Source organism: Dama dama, chromosome 5, assembly GCF_033118175.1.
Source record: "Dama dama isolate Ldn47 chromosome 5, ASM3311817v1, whole genome shotgun sequence".
In the NCBI taxonomy this organism is placed as follows: domain Eukaryota; kingdom Metazoa; phylum Chordata; class Mammalia; order Artiodactyla; family Cervidae; genus Dama; species Dama dama.
The window spans coordinates 10053281-10072689 of record NC_083685.1 but is presented as its reverse complement, the minus strand read 5'-3'; the positions used below and the strand labels follow the sequence as shown (position 1 = coordinate 10072689).

The following is a 19409-nucleotide window of genomic DNA, read 5'->3' as shown; positions in this document are numbered from 1 at the left end:
CGAGAACCTTTGGGATAACAGGGTCATTCAACTAGTTTATCAATCTGCTTAATCAGTGATACCCTGGATGCCCCCATTTCCCCACCTTAACCTAGAGGATAGAGACTCTTCCAAACGCTTTGTTGACATCTTTTATTAAGAGTGGACTTCTTGAGAAAAGACAGTCTGTTCAATAGTGGTGCTGGGAAAACTGGGCAGCTACGAGTGAAACAATAAAATTAGAACACTTCCTAACACCATACACAGAAATAAACTCAAAATGGATTAAGGACCTAAATGTAAGGTAAGATACTTAAAATGTAAGGTCAGACACTATAAAACTTTTAGAGGAAAACATAGGAAAATATACTCTTTGACATAAATTACAGCCAAGATTTTTTTCGATCTACCGCCAAAAGCAATGAAAATAAAAACGAAAATAAAAACAAAAATAAAAAGGACCTAATTAAACTTAAAAGCTTTTGCACAGCAACTAAAATCCTAAACAAAGACAGCCCTCAAATGGGAGAAAATTATTTGCAAACAAAGCACCCGACAAGGGTGTAATTCCAAAATATACAAAAAGCTTGTGCAGCTCAATATAAAAAAAAAATTCAAAAATAGGCAGAAGATCCAAATAGACATTTCTCCAAAGATGACATTTAGAGGGGCCAAAAGACACAAAAAGATGCTCAATGTCACTAATTCTTACAGAAATGCAAATCAGAACTATAACGAGGCTATCACCTCACACCAGTCAGAATGGCCATCATCAAAAGTCTACAAACAGTAAAATGCTGGGGAGGGTTGAGGGGGAAAGGGAAATTGGTGCAGGCACTATGGAGAGCTGTCTGGAGGTTCCTTAGGAAACCAAAACCAGAACTACTGCATGACCCAGTAATCACACTCCTGGGGATATTATCTGGAGAAAACCACAATCTGAAAGGCTGCATGCACCTCGATGTACACTACAGCACCATTTACAATAGACACGACCTGGAAGCAACCTAGGCGTCCACTGAGAGATGAATGGATAAAGATGTGGTACATCTATGCAACACATCACTCAGCCATAAAAAGGAACGAGATAACGCCATCTGCAGCGCCCTGGATGGACCTAGAGAGTGTCATACAGAGGGAAGTCAGTCAGAAGGTAAGATTAACACTGCTTATATGTGGAATCTAGAAAAACGGTACAAATGAGCTTACTGGCAAAGCAGAAAGAGTCACAGGTATAGAGAACAAGCAAGTTATCAAGGGGGAAGGAGAGGCGGATGAACTGGTCGATTACGATTGACCTATAAACACTACTATGTATAAAACAGACAACTAAGCAGAACTGACCGCATAGCACGGGGAACTCTGCTCAATGCTCTGCAGTGACCTAAACCGGAAGGAGAGCCCAGAAAGAGTGGATACATGGACATGTGCATGTGAGACGGATTCACTGTGCCGTTCAGCAGAGACTAACAACACTGAAGCAACTGCACTCCAATAAAGATTAGTATGCAGAGTAGACGGCCACCTCCACCCAGCCTGGTCTCCTTTTCCCATCTGCGGACTGACTTGAGCCAAGAGGCTTCCGATGACACTGCTCTTTATTTGCAAACAGGCTGGGAGTTTGCTCCATCGAGTCTTCTGTGACAAAGGGTGTTTAGGAAAAGCTTTCGGATTTAAGGCCCACGATGAGTGACCAGGAGCTTTACAGTGGAACAGTTACCTTTTCCCTCAAGACAGACAGATCTGTAAAGTACAACGAAGCAAGAGGGCAGAGACAGCATTTATTATGAAAAAGCTAATCAAAAGGACAGAAAAATAAAAATGTCAACATTAAGCAAAAATACGTCAACATTGGTTTGTTTGCAGAACCTGGTCAGAGGCCAATATGCTTGGCTTTAAGCCCCACAGTGTGAAGGATCTGTTCGGCAGACCAGCCCCCAGTTGAGTTCCTGCCAGGACAAGCCCAGGACCCCTCGCTGGCCCCCTGGGTCCTCTCGTGAGGACACTTCCTGCTTCTGCTGTGAGCAATCTGCTCAGACGGGGCTGCAAGACGATTAAGGCCTGAGGTGACCTCTTACGGAAGGGCTCCAGGAAGGCCCTCATGCTGCGCCTCAAACCTGACCAGGGTGGCCCCTGGGCCCTTCCTCGGAGGAGCTGTGGCGGCGGACACGCGTCCAGACACCCCAGGACACGCGGATGTGGGGCACCTCTCCTCAGGCTCGCTCACACCCCCTTCCCTGCACCAGGTCCTCCAGCGTGTCCAGAACATCAAGGCCCTGGACTGGCAGAGGTTCATGGCAGCGGCCCTGCTGTCGATCCAGCCACCACTGAGATCCGAAAGCCTAGACGAGGAAGGCGGGGCTTTCACCCCTCAACAGGGGAAGGGCAACCAGTTTCCTCAGTGATGAGCTGGAACTATTACAGAAGCTGTGGTCATCTGAATAATGGAAATGTGTCTGTTTAAATCTGATTTTTCAAAATTGTATTTTAACTCCGTGAAGACTGGCACATTGTCTGTGGAGTACAGGAAAAACTCAGTAAACCTGAATGGTGCCTAATATTCTTGCGATACTTCAAATAAAGCCCCTTTATTCCCACTCCAGACTGAGAAACTAAGGCTCCGCAGAGCTCTGTCATCGAGGAAGGGCCTGTGTGGCCGTGAGGGCCACGTGCTGCCAGGTGCCTTGACACACACACCCTTGTGGGAGCGATTCTCTGACCTGTCACTGCTGAGTGCAGTTTGTATGAATATATCCCCCAAGGCTTTAAATACCATTTCTATGCTTTCATCCTGATGCTGGGAAAGACTGGAGGCCACAGGAGAAGAGGGCGGCAGAGGATGCATCACCGACTCAATGGACATGAGTTTGAGGAAACTCCGGGACATGGTGAGGGACAGGGAAGCCTGGCGGGCTTCAGTTCCTGGGGTCGCAGAGAGTTGGACGCAACTGAGTGACCGAACAATAACAACATGCTTTCATCCCAATCTTTTGAGCTTTAGTTACTCTACTGAGTAGAACAGGATTCCATATCTTCTCCTTATCTTAGTTTTGGCAATTAATTGTTTTCAGGTCAGAAGCCAGAGTCATCATCTAGCCCCCACCGTGGCACCAAGTTCTGTCTGTTCTTCCCACCCCACGAGCCCGGGTCAGCTCTCACGGGAAGGCCTGTTGGCAGAAGAGCTCAGTGAAGGAGAGAGAGAGGCAGGGAGACCTAGCAGGTGACACGGAACGACGCAGACTCGGAATGCACCAGCAGCCAGGGCGGACAGCGCTGGGGAGGCAGCACTGTTTCCGCCGTCGCACAGCTGCTGAGGCCGTGACTCGCCTGCAAGCGCCATCAGCTCAGAGGCCAGGGCCGCTCCTCCCGTACGACCAAGTCCTCCATCTCCTCTACTGAAGCCAGGTTCCTGCCCTCCCCTGTGAGCCTGCATGGCTGGGCACAGCTACCCTACACTTGGGGGGAGAAAACTGAAAACAAGCCACAACGCTGACCCAAGTGTGCAAAAATCCACTGTCTCCGACAGAAAAGGTTCAGCTGCGGCAAGTTAGTGCACGAGCTCGCCGTGCCTGGGAGGATCCAGTGACCTCTCCTTGGAAGGCTGACGCGTAACCTGCCTGGGGCGAGGACCCCGGAACCCTGGGGCTGGAATGCCGGCCAGGGGGGCCCCTCCACCCCATGCTGCCCCCTGCCTTTGTCCTCTAGACACTCACTTCCTGCCTCTCACTCCTCACAAGACAGAAGTCTGCACACACTGCCTGGCAGACCTCCTCACTCCCCTCAGCCTCCCCACTCTGTCTTCCTGGGGTCCAGTGGGCACTGGAGGAAGCCCAGGCACCCCGCTCCCCCCTTCTAAGGACCCTCAGAGCCTCTGTTCATCTGGGGACCAGCGGCAGGCTTCACAGGTTCTACCCAACAGGGGGCAGACTTCCTGGATCTTAAAGTGACCAGGCAGAGTCCATCTCTCAGCCGGAGTCTTCCACCTCCATCTCCACTAACTCAGGTACCTAAGAGCGCCACCGCATAGCCAAGGGTCACCGCTGAAGAGCGCCGCACGGAGTGAGATTTCCACAGCGGGGCACGAGGCACTGCCCGCGATCCGCGGGCAGGGAGACCCTTGGCTCAGGGTTGGCCTGTGTCCATCAGGACAGAGGAGCACTCCCCACCCTGCTTCCAACCTCCTCCTGGCCGGCACACCCAGCCCTGTGGATCGGCGTTCCTGGCCAGGCCCACGGTCGCGCACGGAGAGCTATGGCTGCAGACCCACCTCACGGGGGGATGCCCGCCACCCACCTGCCTCACACGCCAGGTGAGCTGAAGCGAGGCTGGCCTTAGACCACGAGAGTGGGATCAGGTGTCTGGTTCTGTTCAAGGAGCACCTAGTGACTGACAGCTGAAACTGAAACGTAACTGAAATTCCTCAAACGGAGGCAAAGGGCTTTGAATTCCGAGGAAACGGTTGGGGAGGAAACAGTCATGGCTGACAGAGTCCTGGGCGAGCGCCACACACCAGAGGCTGGATTCCGAGCCTGGAGAAGTCAAGACCTCACAAGTGGAACGCAGTGTGTAAACTGCGTGGGCATGGAGTTTCTGGATTAAAACAGAAAAAGAAGGTCTCTTACCTGGCTTATCCCTCCGAGAAGAGGGGAGGGCCTGGGTTCTGATTCTAGAGTCACAGCTCTTCAGTACAAACTTCTGTGGCAGGTTGACACTGGTGTTAGGAGCCCTGGTTCCTGGAGTGATTCCATCGCTGGGAACTGCCAAAGCAACGGGACTGAGTGAAGGAAGGAGGCTGTCCGGGCCCCTACGCACCGGAGGACCAGGAGCCGAGCGGGCTGGCCTCCTCAGCCTGCCTGTCAGGCCAGCCTCTGTGGAGGAGAACCGCAGAGCTGACATTCACGTGTGCACCACACTGCTACATTCCGAGGCTGTGACACGTCAGACGTTACAAAACAACATCTGTCAACGACGCTGGATCTGGCTGGCAGTACCGTGAGCACTGCTACACAGGCACAGCGCATTTTTTTTAACACTTTATTGGTGAAACAGAGCTCCCTTCCCCCCAGCCTCACAGACAACTAGTCCTTTTGTTTTTCTTGTGGGTAACACAGCTTCCCTGCTTAACCAAGGCCTGTGCTGGCATGCTACAAAGGCAGTTCACACAGTAGCCTGCTGCACCCCTGAGTCTCCCCAGTTTGAACTGCTCCTACACAGGGAACTGTGTAGCTGTCTTATTCAGAAAAAGCATAAGTGGTAACAACAGTAATGGGACGTGCTAGGTTTTGGATAAACTGCTGTCATCTCCCCATTAGCTCAAATTGGAAAGAAGAAGGTGACTGCGAGTTAGTGGGAGTTCCAACATACAGACTCGTTGCACGAAAAAGATCCCCAGACTGGGGGTGAGGGGGGCAGTCCCCACGACGATGGAACTTTGCCAACATCCCTTGCCTAATTAATGCAGGAGACTTCTTAGATAGAAAACTCTGAAACTCAAATAATATCTGAGAAACCAGGAAAAGCCCAGGATGTAAGTGTATCAAGCAAGGCTGAGAGGGAGGCTGGAAGGAGAAACTGGAAGCACGCACTTTAAGTGCACCCCGCCCCGCACCTCTCCCTGTCAGAAGACCACACCACTTCCCGAACCGGGCACATTCTGGCGTGGCTCCTGGGCTTAATTTAAAACAAAAGAAACATTTGTGGTCACCCTGTCAAAGTTTCAAGTGCTCTGCAGACTACAACTGGAATCCAGATTACATTCAGGAGTCCTGTATGGGTATCCCCCCCACTAAACCTGCACAGGCGAGATGACAGATTCTGTCTGGAATTTAGTTTTGTAATGAAGTCAGAAGAATGAAAATGACCAATTGCCAGGAGGTTATTTCTGACTATGGTCGGCACTTGTCCTTAATCAGGGTCACTGTGGAGGCGTGCCCCCCCCCCTCACCCCGCCCCATGGTTTGCCACCAGCACCCTCGAGGGCTTAGGGAAGAGGGCCGGCTCCTCAGCAGGGGTCGCGCCGTGCACTCCCGTCCCCGCTGAGCCCAGAGGCTGCTGGGAGCTGTGTGGGCAGCGGACGCCTCTGTCCTGGGACGTGTGCAGGATGAACCAGAGCTGCAGGGAACGCCGCAGGTCTCCTGGATGGGTCGAGCAGGTAGGGGTGGTGACGGGAACTCCGCTTGGTACCAACACCCAAAAGTGAAGGTGAGGTAACAGAGGCTAGAAAGGAGGCATTAAAAACAACAACAACAAAAAACCAACAAAAAACCGAACAGCCTTCAGTGGGGCCTGAAGACATGGAGGAATGCAGCACGCTGACGGCCACGTGCACCGCCCGCTGTGAACGCCACAGCCCGCGACCTCCGGCCATGGGGCCCCGCTCCAGCCCATGCTCTCAGCTGTACAGGCTCATCCCCGGCTTCTCTCGATCCAGGTGACAGGCCATTCCCCCATCAGTCCGCGGACACCACTCACACTAGTCACCGCCTGGACGCTGGCTCCCCAGTCGGAGGCCATAGCCGCAAGCTCGGGCTGCGATTCCTGCAACGGAGGGCCCGACTCTGGGGCGGGGTGGGGGGGCGTTTGACATTTGTCCCCAGTACCCAGCTGTCACCACAGGGAAACCAAGACTGTAATCACAACAGCAAGGACAGGCTCGTGTTGCTTTTTTCCTTTTTTTTTCTTAAAGGAGTGAGGGCATGGAAAATACAGCACACCAATGAAACAAAAGGCCAAAAAAAAAAAAAAATACAAAAAAAAAATAGAAAATAGAAAAATGTATTTACAAGTAGTACATTACTATGATCAGAAAGCAGAGACACCTGCTGCTATAATACATGCATCGGTTCAAGAAGAAACTACTGAAAACCCTGCGAGGAAGAGGCCTGTAAAAAACAAAACAAAACAAAACAGTGGGTCAAAAAGCTGTAACTTTTCATCCCTAATTTGCTACACTGATCAAAACCAAATGAGAGTCCCCTATAGTCCATGAGTCTATCAGTACAAATACTATACTGGTTTTTAACTGCAGGTTCAGTTGTGGAGGGAGAGACAGCAGCTTGTCTGTATACAAGGAAGCCAGCGTGAACTGCTCTACATGCTAGAAATTACAGCAAGCCCCTGTCTGCTACACAGCATGAGCTTAGCAGGTTTTAATTTCTGTTTATTCATATATATCTATGTGCATGTGGGTGTGTATGTACGTATAAAAACCGTGCCCTCGTTCACTGCCAACACGACGTCTGGGTGGACATGAACTCATTACAACAAATTCTTGTGTGTATGTTGTAAGAAGTCACTCAATGTCTGTGGATTTAATAAGTCACTTCACACCACAGAAAATATTTAATAAATCCAAAAAAAGGAAAGAAGAATATAACGACAGAAGAGCTTCTGTCTCAGTTCTCTGAAACTGAGTCCCCCATAGGAAACTGGTCCCAAAGTTCTTGAGGGTTCACTGAAGAAACCAGTTTGCTGAGGTTTTCATCCTTTTAGTGTTCAAAGGTACAGAACGACTCCTTGCCGTTGTCAGTTTCAACAGTCACATCTCCGTCCCCCACAAGTAACAGTCTGGTGCAGATCCATAAAAACAGGGGAGGGAGGAGCGCTGGGGGGTGGGGGAGGACCTGTCACTCCAGGAGGTGCTCCACCTCTCCGGCGGCAGGAAGAGAAGGAACCAGGCAGGCTCCAGCACCTCGCTCCCAAAAATGCAAAATCTGGGCACATGGCAGTCCTTACACAGGTGCATCTCCGAGTACCAGGCCAGCTCTCAGAGGAAATAAACCACACGTTGACAGAGAAGGACTGAGAGGCCATTCTGGTTGCCCGCTGTGATCCATCATACTTCCAGGAATCGGGAGCTGCTGGACTTGGAGTGGAATGGCTCAGACCACATTCGCCGTAGGTCACCCTGGGAAAGACAGAACTTTAGCCACAGTTTCAGATCGAGGCACACCTATCTATGTACAAGCCCTTCCTGACTCCTGACCTCAGAGCAGATTGATTCTGTGCAGAATCAAAGAACATTCACATTTTATTCATTGAAAAGTAACCTCCCAGTTCTTTGAAGAACTAGCTAGAAGGGCTCTTGCCGCCCCCCCTGCCCCCGCCCCAGCAGGAAAGGGCTCTGACTCTGTCCTGGGGGCAGTTCAACCACTTGTGAGTCAAATGATCCAGGCTCATATTAACCTCTGTGTCTGCCTCCTTGTCTGTAAAATGTGGGTGATAGTATAAACCTTATAAATCAGATAAGGCCCTCAGGTTTTATATTTCTTATTTCCAAACTTTAATGCAGAGTACTAAAAGAGCTATTAGGTGGCAATAGCATGCTGCTTTTAAGAGAAACAGAAGTCTCTGCGGCAGGGTTTAAGGGTAATCCGTGACTAGGTGGTGAGGGGTCTAATTCATTAGTATTTTCAGCCAATGGCTGTTAACAATCTGGAAGAGGTTGCTAATAGTAGGTTAGCAAAAACAAAATCCACCCCCCCCGACACACATACACACACACAAAGATCCCAAGAGCTTAGGGTCTGAAGCAAGGGGAATACCTAGCCAAGTCCAGGGTCAATGACATATTATTGCTTTCACTGGCTTGTAACTGCCTCTCTCACCTTTAAATAGGCCATCGTGAGGAGTGGCAATAAGGTAAATGGCACCAAATAGAGAAGGGCAGGCTGGGCTGCTCGGTGAATTCGAGACGCCACAGTCGCAGTGAGCAGACCTGCGGGGAGAGAAACGCTGGTGAGTAACTCCAAGCGGCCAGCCCGAGGGAAGAGAACCTCTGTTACCTGATGGCTTCGCAGCACAGTCCTGAGACTGTATAGCTCTAATGTGACACTCCCTCCAGTGGTAGGGAGTAACATGCCTAGCTTGAGCAGGTAAAGAAACAGGGAGCAGCACAGCTTTTTAAAAACTAAGAATTCCCAGGACCTGTAAGTGGCCAAGTCCCTGGTTCCAGGCCTCACCTCAGCCCCCAGCATGCCTGGTCTCCCCGTCTCCAATATATATGATGATGACAGGCGTGTGGACGTGCTAAGTTGCGTCAGTTGTGTCCGACTCTTTGGTTCTCCAGGCAAGAATACTGGAGTGGGTTGCCATGTCCTCCTCCAGGAGATCTTCCCAACCTGGGATGGAACCCGCATCTCTAATGTCTCCTGAATTGGCAGGTGGGCTCGTTACCACTAGTGCCACGGGGAAGCTGGGTGACGACAGAGTTGGAGGCAAAAGACCTGGGTTCAAGTTCTAACCCTGCTGCTTGTGACAGCCGTGTGACCTTGCACATCTCTGAGCCTCAGGGCAGTAGCCCTGGCCCACTGGGAGCTGCTGGTGTGGAAATGAGCACAGGCCTAGGAAAGCGCCATGGAACTGTGCAATGCTCCCTCAGCAGGAGGCACCGAGGGGAGCGAGATGCTCCTCTCCATCGCTCTCGCAGCTCATGCAGGGCAGACATACAACCGTCTCTCCCCATCCAGCCGAAACAGCTGGCTAGAGAAACACCAGCCAAGGGAGAGTCCGGGTCAGAGGTGACAGAAATGTTAGAGCAGATGAAGGGATATCTGTCAAGCAGCACAGGAAATAAACATGGCACCCATTAAACTCACGCTGAAGATGTAATTAAGCACACACACTGCTCCATCGCCGTGGGGCAGGTGTTCTCAGTCTGAGGCCTGACCACACTTCTCCTACAATGTCCCTCAAACATACTATTATCGGATAGGGAACGAGGCTGCTGGCCTCACCTCGGGGTCAGGTGTTGCTTTCCCCTCTGTGGTTGTTTATAACAACGACTTGAGTGACTGCTCTTCTTCCTCCAGCCTCTGTAGCTGCAAGATCTGAGTTAACTCCAGCGCTTGGAGGACAGTCAGGGAGGGGATCGCATGCAGCCTCCCCGGTTCTCTTACCTACAAAGTATCCAATGAGGGTGCAGTGAAAGTAGGAAACCTTCTGCATGCGCCCGGAGATGTTGGCGGGTCCGGAGGCACCGCAGGAGTCACCGTTGGCTTGCTTCTTGTAGTTGTCATAACGCAGGACGAAGCACAAGAGGAGTCCAGGCATCACAATGTCTCCAATGCCCAACATAGAGAAGTGGCTGCCTGTGGAGCTGGAACGCAGGGTCACACGTCAGGGGTTCGCCCTCTACAACCCCACTCCTCCTCCTGCTCAAGGTCTGTTCGCTTTTTAAGAAGCCAAAGAATTTATCTGACGGCTGATGGCAGTCGCTCCTGGTTTAACAGCACTGGCTGTTAGAGGAGTGTGGAGACTGAACGCCACTAGAGTACTGGAAGAAGGGTCTGCAGAAGCCGGCGCTTCGGGACAGCACCACCTAAGCGGCTGCTGAAGCGTCCGCGTAGTGCTGCTGCCTCTAGAGATGTCAACTCACCATGTGTCACACATTCACTGCTGAGATTTCCAGTAAGCACCCGACTACTATCAGACATGTGAGATGAAAGCAGCACATTAATTTTTCCAAGATTATAGTTCCACGGACTCTGTAATTTTAGCATTAACACATCTTTACAAATGTTGGAAAAGTAAAAAAAAAAAAAAGGACCCAGATCCTCCTGTTAATTCCCTCTAGCCAACTTTAAACTGCAGTGCAGCAGTAACTGTTGTTATTTGCTGTTACTGACGGCTGCTTGATACCATCAGTCAATCATTAACAAGCTGCACCTGCACCACTGAATGACCCATCTCTGGAAGTTGGCAGTACTCCTGTCCTGTCATCTGTAAGGTGGAGATGATTCACAACCCTTTCCTGGTCCAGCATCAGAATGCTGATGACGACGACGACAAAGTGGGGACCGGAGGGGCAGAGGAGGGCGGGGTCCTCACCCTCCCGAGACGAGGCCACCAGTCCTACCTGGGGAAGACCAGTTTTCCAGGCAGAGACAGGCGCGGGACGTCGCGTCCAACGTTGGGCCCCAGGTGGAGCTTCCGGGACAGGACGTCAAGGGGATTGTCAGCCGGCTGCGTGGCCACCTTCACCATGACGTTGCTATTAAAGATGTAGGCGGAGAAAAACACCTGCCAGGGGAGAGTCACCTTTACCGGAGGGAACTGGAGGCACCCCGATCTCAGCACCAGCCCTCTTTGTTCCTGAGAGCAGAGTCTCAGGACTGCAGCATCAGGCTTTTCCGAATGCACGCTTCGAGGAAAGATCTCTGCTCTTCTGTGCGCTGCAGATTTCTTCTCTCCACACCCAGAGAGGGCGCCCTGAGAGCTGAGCTGGCCATGCTCCAGGGCTGAGAGACTTGTGCTCCCTCCTCACCTAGGAGTCACCCGCGGACTCTCTACTCTGACAGGTCTCCACACACACAGGCCCACTCATCTTCCAACAGGTGCAGTGCCGGCCCGGAGGAGTGGTTTTGGACGGGAGGTACCCTGGCCAGCAGACTTGGGGTATTGAGTACATTTTCAGGAGTGAATGTTCCAATCAGACCTGAAGGAGAGCAGCAGCTCTGGGGAAACACTCACCCAGAAGACATCGTAGATGAGAAGCCCTGAGAGAAGCAGGCAGGAGACCTTGAGGCTGGGCAGGCGGACGAAGGCGATCATGGCGACACAGAGACCCATGGCCAGGGCTGGGGAGGAGACAGTGGTCAGAGCGGCACACAGGCACAGCCTCCCTCCACACGCCATTCAGCTTGGAAACCCAGGAGAGCTTGGAAGTCCCTCAGCCCTAAGCCCCAGGTGAGGTGTTTACACTTAACTAGTGCAACGTGCCCACCTCAGCCCATTCTGACCTCCTGCTAGTTGGGAAAACCCCTTTCCTCATGCTGGAGATGGTGGTCAACTAAGACCCACAGGGCTGTTTTGAATGATAAAGCTCTAGGCCAAGCCCAGCGCTCCCAGCTCTGTCTCCTGCCTCCCCCCACCACCTCACTGCATTGCCCTTACTCCTTTAAAGCCACACCCTAGACCACATCCTCTTCACTTCCTTAAGGACGCTGTTCCAGTCAAGTCACTCCTTTATGCTCATCCTCCCACCTGGGTCTAAATAAAGGGGACAAGGCAGAACTGCTCAATGACAGGGTTTTCCATGACTCCACACAATCATCCTATCGCTCATCTTCAAAGCAAGAAACCCTGCGCTCCTTTTCAACTTATCACAGCCTTCCTCACGCATGCACAGGCTGCTGCTGCCATCTGGGGTGCCCCTCTTTACGGTCACTGCACACCCCAGCAGTCAGGCTTCCCCACACTTCCCGCTGTGCTATGTGTATCCGTCCCACTCTCTCTCTCCCCTACTTACACTCTTCGCTGCCCTTGTCAAAAATCAGTTCGCATCATCCCCTGCCTCAAATCATGAGGTCCCCTTCTCTGTGATGGATCTCCTCTGACTGAGGCGGCGCCACTCACACACACAACAGTGCTATGCCGCAGGGGCCTGGCCTCAAGGCTCCTCTTGTGTTCCTATTCCTCCACCGACTCCTTCTCTCCGTCTGAGTTGAGCGATAATCTCTTTCCAACCATGCCAACCAAGTCTCCCCACCAGACTCCCAAGTTCCATGTTTGAAGAGGCAGCATGCATCCCGTCTGACTACTTCAGAGAAGGTTCTCAGCACAAGTGTGTTCAATGACAATCATTCCCACCGACCGAATGGCGCCACCAGCCAGTCACAGCCCCAAAACACACTCTCAACTATTCATTCAGTTGGCCTTTCTTCTTCATTCTTTGATCCTTAAAAAAATCTTACCTCCTCTTCTGGGCTCTTCTAAGGAACAGAGGTGATAACTTTCCCTCACTGCATGCTGCCTAAGAAAAACCCAAGACTTTCCCTAATAGATTTACCAACAAATTTAACTTCTGGTTAAATGTAAATTAATCAAAAATGTTAGACAGGTAAATTATTAATCTCTCCCCTTTAGTTATAATTATCTTTAATATACTATTGATAGAATCTCTATCACCTTCTCTTTCTCAACCAGGAGGGCCGGGAACAAAGAAAAGGACACCAAGCCAAGCTGCAATGTTCTCTAAACGGATTGTGTAACCTGGAAGGTCTTAGGCAGTGCTCACATCTAAGACAAAGGCTTCTGGAAAGCTAATCTGTATGTGGACCAAGCGCCACAGTCTAGCATTTTAAAACAAAACAAAACAAAGCAAAAGATCAATTGCTAGACTTCTGGGATTGAGCATTTTCTAAGCCTGGGCGAACAGCAAGTGCTATACAATGAGTCATCCATCTGTCAGGGCTCTTCTAGGCCCTGCACTGCTCAGGGGAAGTAGAGTATGAACCTGGCTCAATGGCCTTGAACATGAGGAAGGTGTGCACAAGATTCATCAGCCTTTGCAAACATGCCACACCACTTATTGGTCAAATTCTTTTAAGTCCTTCCAAATTTAGAAGGTTAATTTGTTAAGAGTAGGACACTGAGTAGGTAAAAAAGAAGCTATAGATTTAGTTCAAGAAAACTCTATAAAGTACCTTCTTAATGTTACTGCTTCTCAGAATAACTCTGAAAACAAGCTTCATGCCTCACCCTTTAAAATAACCACATTTATCATTCTGTTTTCACTGTAAATTAACTTCAAAGAAACAGGATTTAATTGAAACAACATTAATTTAAAAGAAATCCACATTATCGCTACCTACAAAATGATACCTGATTCTGCACAGAAGTCTGGAAAGACAGTTTGCATGTCAGGGGAGAACATATTTCAGAATGTTACAGACGCGTGGCTAGCAAGCTAGCTTATCTGTAACAGCAGAAAACAAGTCACATACACATCAAACAAGGATATATATGAGAAACAAACAACTAAAAGTTCAAAGCCTCTCTCCTTTTTTTCTTTTTTAGGGAAAACTATTAAGTTTGGTCACAAGGACAATTTAACCAGTATAACCAGTAAGAGATTCTTATCATTTGGGGAAGTAGCAAAAATGATAGAAAATGATATAACTTTACAAGTTAGGGCCACTAAGGGTTTGGGGAGCCTAGATGAACAGTCAAAAGAATTTCAACTATTAGGTACATTTCACAACGGAAATTTGTTTCTGATCTTGGTCTCTGGGAAAATAAAGCTTGCTCTTTATGGCCAATTTGTACTGACTCTAGAGGCAAGAATCCCATGGTGAGACAGCCCCTATAGAACAGCATGTGGAGAGCTGCTGCCCCCGCCTTCCTATAGAGAGTCTAATAGGACTCTCCCCACCCTGCCTGCAGCCGTGTGGTGAAGACCATTCAGCTGACTGCTCTCAAAACTGAGCTTCAGATGGCTGTGCAAATCAATTTATCTGGAAAGAAAGTCACCTTCCCTCATGCCAACCTCCTCTTCTTTTTTAGAGGCACACTACTTTGGTATTTTCCTGTCCTATGTAATGCTCGAGGAGAGGAGAGAATGGAGTATGAAGGACACACTGCTTGCTGTTTTGAGAGGTACCTAATGTTTTAAAAACTGGATCAGCAACTTAGTAAACTTCAAATCCTTAGCAAAACCTGTAACCAGTATTGTGTGTGTCTGGTTGTTGTTTAGTCACTCAGTCGTGTCCAACACCTTTGTGGCCCCATGGACTGTAGCCTGTCAGCCTCCTCTGTCCATGGGATTTCCCAGGCAAGAATACTGGAGTGGGCTGCCATTTCCTTCTTCAGGGGATCTTCCCAACCCAGGGATCAAACTCATGTCTCCTGTGCTGGCAGGCGGATTCTCTACCACTGAATCACCTGGGAAGCTCCAGGTCCATGGAAGCAGGGCCACCGACAGTCTGGAGTGGGATTACAGTGAGCCTCAGACTACGCAGGGGCTAGAGGCTCCAAGGTTGTTTAAGCATCACCTTCACCGCCCCAATTCTGAGTGCCAGAATGGAGACTAACCAGTCCCAGGTAGGTGACTGTGGCTTCCAGAGTCTAGGTCAGACTGCAGTGCTTGGAGCTCTCCTCTGTGTAAATGAACTTAGGGGTGCCATTTATGGGAACGGGCTCTGTCATTTAAGGACATCATCATAGAACATTTTCTCTTAATATGTAGCTAACAATCATCCAAATTGTCACTTTATAGGGGACTGAAATAATCCAGTTTAGATTTTAACCAACTAACCAACATTTATATCAAGTTTTTGTTCAGAAGCAGTAGAGGAGAAATGTCTGTTTGCTTCCTCATCAGGAAGCACTGGACTGGATGAGATTAAAGGACCATAATCACAAAAGCAGCTGTGAGACTGACTGACTGACACTACTCCAATCATTAACAGGACCAACACTCCTTAATTTTCTACAATACATATTTTAAAGCTCAATTAGGTTCTATTAAAGTCTTTCAAAATCAACTACATGCTCAATTTCAATACTGCTTCTGGTTAACCATCAGCCCTTGGCAGGAATCAGGAGTTAATGTCAGGAAAAGTCAAATGCAAGTTAATGGCTACACTACTACTAACTTCTAGTCGCTACAAAACAGTTCTTACCCTTCTGCTGTAATCTGGCCAAGCCCTGCGGCGACTTTGGATGGAATTTCTTCTTCTCAACTTATTCTTTATCAACCTTCAGAAGCACTTAAGTTATCAACCACCAATCCACAAGGATACTCAAAGCACAGATACTTGAATCTGGGAAATTTAGCAGTTCAATAAACCACTTAGAAATTCTAAACACTGCACTTCAGAATGCATATTTATATGCGCAGTGGATATTCAAGTACTGAAGCAAATGATCACAGTTAATTTTTTTAAAAAATCAGGCAATATACGGCACTACCACAAGAGACCAAGCATGTCAAGAGATCAGTCCGTCACTACACAGACTGGGCCTGGTGATTGAGACTCTGACTTCCTACTGAGTCATTTAAAGGTCTGTATGTAAGTCTAAACGGTAACTTGATCTGCAACCTCAAGGAACTGCTTTTGAGTTCCCATATTTGATCTATGGTAGGCACTATTTAAAAAAAAAAAAAAGCACTCAACAACAGGTATGACAGCAAGTATGCAGAGTCACGTTCAGGCCACAGGTGCGAGGCCTCGTACCACGGCTGCAGAAGCAGAGCTCAGAACCAAAGTCACCTCCAAAGCTAATTGAGCCCCTTTGTGACCGTTGCCAAAAGCCCCTGATCATCACTGTCAGGCTTCCTGACGCCCAATTAGGCAAAGATGCCCACTCTAGTAAACACCCTATAGTGCCCCAACCTGTCACCTAATGCCAACCCTCCGGCAGGAAGTTACTTTTGTCTTCAGGCTATAAAAATTGGCTATTAACTCACGAATACTGTCAACTCTCCCTGGTCTGTCAAGAGGTCTGCCCATTGTGCTCACAGTATCTCTGCTCTTTGTTCTTAATAAACTCCTTCCCTTCTGAGATGCTCTGTGTCTGGAAATTCTTTTCCGACCCGCACTTGGACAGCCTCAAATATATACAAACAAATTATATAAAATCATAAGTACGTATATTTAACGTTTCACAGATTATCACCGGCAGAAATAGCAATTTGGCTTTAGATGTGCAGTTCTGCGGATGTGAACACGTGCACAGGTGTGTAGAGCCACCCCACAGAAGCCCCGTGCCGTTTCTGCACAGGCACACCCTGCTCTGCGCTGAGACAGCACCGAGGGACAGCCCCGCTGCAGGTGTGCCGTCCTCTCAGCTGCAGGGATATGGTGCCTGGCAAGAAGGGGAGCCCCTCGGACCTGGCAGTGCCTTCAGAGAGCTCTGTTCCAAGGTCTGGGTTAGCCCTGTGGTCGCTTGGAATGGGTCAGAGGAAGAAGTGCCACCCATACCCATATCTCTGCTTTCCAAACTCCTCCCTTTAAAAAATTCTTTACACACTGTTGATACACATTACGACACAGATGAGCTAAAACAGCAAAAAACTGACTGTAGTATTTCAACTTCCTTCCCTTCTGAAACACCGAAAGAAAGGAAAGGGTGAACAGACTTCGTGGGGCAAGGCAGTTAGATAAAATCTCATGAGATTAGTAAAGTGAACTGTGAAAAGGTCAGAAGGAATGAATGAAAAAGGAGGCAAAGATGGTTACAGGGTCTTAAGAAGAGACTAAAAGTCACTTCTCTGAACTTATTTCCTCTTCTGTAAAATAAGAACAACAACAGTACCTAATTCAAATAGTTGTTTTCAGGATTTCATGAGAAAAATCCATGTAAAACACTCAGCAGCTCAATGTTAGCTACTATTACCCTGTATATAATGATATAGACATGTATTTATATCAATACACTATTATATATTCCTCATATTTATATATAATATGGATATTATACTACAGTATAATCCTATTTATATTAAGAAAGTACAAAAATTTGTACTCCATTTCTCACAGTAGCATTATTCACAGTCAAAAAAGTGAAAACAACTAATGAATGGATAAATAAAATTGATGCATCCATAAAATTAAACAATATCTGGCCATAAAAAGGAAGAGAAGTACTGATGTATGGCACAACATGGATGAACTTTGAAAACAGTATGCTAAGTAAAAGAAGAGACAGAAAAGGTCATATATGATATCATTTATGCAAAATGTCCATAAGAGACAAATTCACTGAGACGCAAAGTAAATTAGGGGATATCTGGGGCTGGGGTGGGGGAATGGGGAAGTGACTGCTAATGGCTGTGGGTTTTGGAGTGTGGGTGTGAAAATGCTCTAAAGTGGTGGCTGCCCCACCCTGAACATACTAAAAATGACTGAATTGTACACTTTAAATATATAAATTGTATGATATGTGAATTACATCTCAAAAAAGCTGTTATTAGAAAATAAAGAGTATGGGTTAAAACTGATACAAAACACTATCTCTGGAGATCTAATAATTCAAGGTAATCAGAAGTAATATATTACTAAAACACAGAAAGTAGAGGAAGAGAGGACAAATTTAACCATAAATGAAATTACAATTTCAACTTGTCACCCAGTAGTTACTTACCATCCATGAGAAGCCAATGGCCAGTGAGAACCCAGATGAGGACGAGCATGACAGACAGGGAGAATGACAGTAACTCAGCAGCAGTGAAACGTCCACAGCAACCAAAGGAAATCCTGGAAAACACACACTGATTGGACTGATAGACAGTAAATTATGTTCAGTAAGCAAACCCTCCTTTGGTTCTCCATGATCACAATTTATGATGGCCAGATTAAAATAGCAGGCAATACCGAGATACCCAGAAATCCAAAATACCCACATTTCTTTGGAAGAAACTACAGAGAGTTCAGAAGGATTACATTTCTAAACCCATTAGATAATGTACCTTTTATCCCAGATACCAACATGAGTATTGAGAAGTTTAAAGTGATAATATCAATATTTGAAAAATCTAAATACAGAGAAATTTCTAATTCTTATGAGGAAAACAAAATGAGGAAAGTCAACAATTCAATTCATTAACCAAAGATGAATAAAATTAAGACAGTCCATCTATTTGGTTATCACTAATTCCTGGGAAAATTAGCCACCAGAAGCAACTGATTTCCTAAGAACATACAACATCTCCATTAGCACAGCATTTTGTTTCCATGAAGCAATAGCTTTAGGAGTTAAGTTGTGAACACTAGAATTAAACCTAAGTGGCTAGTATATATTCTAGGTCATCAGTGACAAAAGGAAAGAATGTCTGAGTCAAGCACTATTTTCATACTCTATTAACTAGTAAAGGGATAAAAAAAACCTGCTCATCTTTAAATAATCTAAGCAAGGAAGCATACTGCAATGACAGACTTCCTAAGATTTGTTTAGATTTCCTCTGCTATGAGAAGGTACGAAAAGAAGTATTATTTTCTAGTTTTAAAAAATCAAACATTTCATTTTCTAGTCTTCTGGCATTTTCGTGCTTCAGTCAATATCAGAAAATGTACTCTTAATATTGCTATCAAGTACGAAGAAAAAAAAACATACACACTTAATAGTTTAGAGGAAAATCCCAAGTCCTTACTTGTTCTGAGGTGAACAAGGCCTTGTTAAATACTGGCACATCGGGAGAAGAAGAAAAGCAAAAGCTATCGTTGCAAGAACTACAGAAAGAAAATGTATGGTTAATATTATGTTGTTTAATGTTTCACTAATCATAAGAAAAATGGCATGACTTACGGAAATAATTATTGCCTACAATACTTTCCTCAACAAGTGTATACAATAATTTTAATTAACTAGAGAAAAGGAAAGTATCTTTCTTTAGCATTACACAGATAACCTCTTTGCATACCTGATTTGAGGTAGGGGTAGCATTGGCAGGTTTTCTTTCTTGTCTATCTCAACAAGAAATGATAAACAGCGGGGCCAGAGTATGATCTAACAAGGCTAGCATTTTTTAAATTAATTTAATTGGAGGCTAATTACTTTAAAACATTGAAGGCTAGCATTTTGATGTTTTATATTGATACACGTCCACCATCAATCATCTTGAAAACTGATCAGATAGCTGACAGTCCAATTACTGTGATTAGCTCTCAGTGTTTCTATCTGCAGAAACATGCATACGTAAGGGTTGCCAA

The 19409-nt window shown here is 47.3% G+C and overlaps 1 protein-coding gene across 3 annotated transcripts in view; it reads right to left on the bottom strand.

Annotated features, from left to right (window-relative positions):
* Positions 1-6624: 6624 nt before the first annotated feature.
* The window catches only part of SPPL3 (signal peptide peptidase like 3), a 95689-nt gene continuing 82904 nt past the window's right edge, over positions 6625-19409 (bottom strand). For all 3 annotated transcript variants that reach the window (XM_061141744.1, XM_061141745.1, XM_061141743.1), the window contains 7 exons: positions 18851-18929; positions 17845-17957; positions 11449-11555; positions 10835-10998; positions 9876-10075; positions 8586-8695; positions 6625-7885 (listed from right to left, as the gene is read on the bottom strand). In XM_061141744.1, coding sequence (XP_060997727.1) covers positions 7814-7885; positions 8586-8695; positions 9876-10075; positions 10835-10998; positions 11449-11555; positions 17845-17957; positions 18851-18929 — 845 coding nt within the window. In that variant the 3' untranslated portion in view covers positions 6625-7813. The remainder of the gene's footprint in view (positions 7886-8585; positions 8696-9875; positions 10076-10834; positions 10999-11448; positions 11556-17844; positions 17958-18850; positions 18930-19409) is intronic.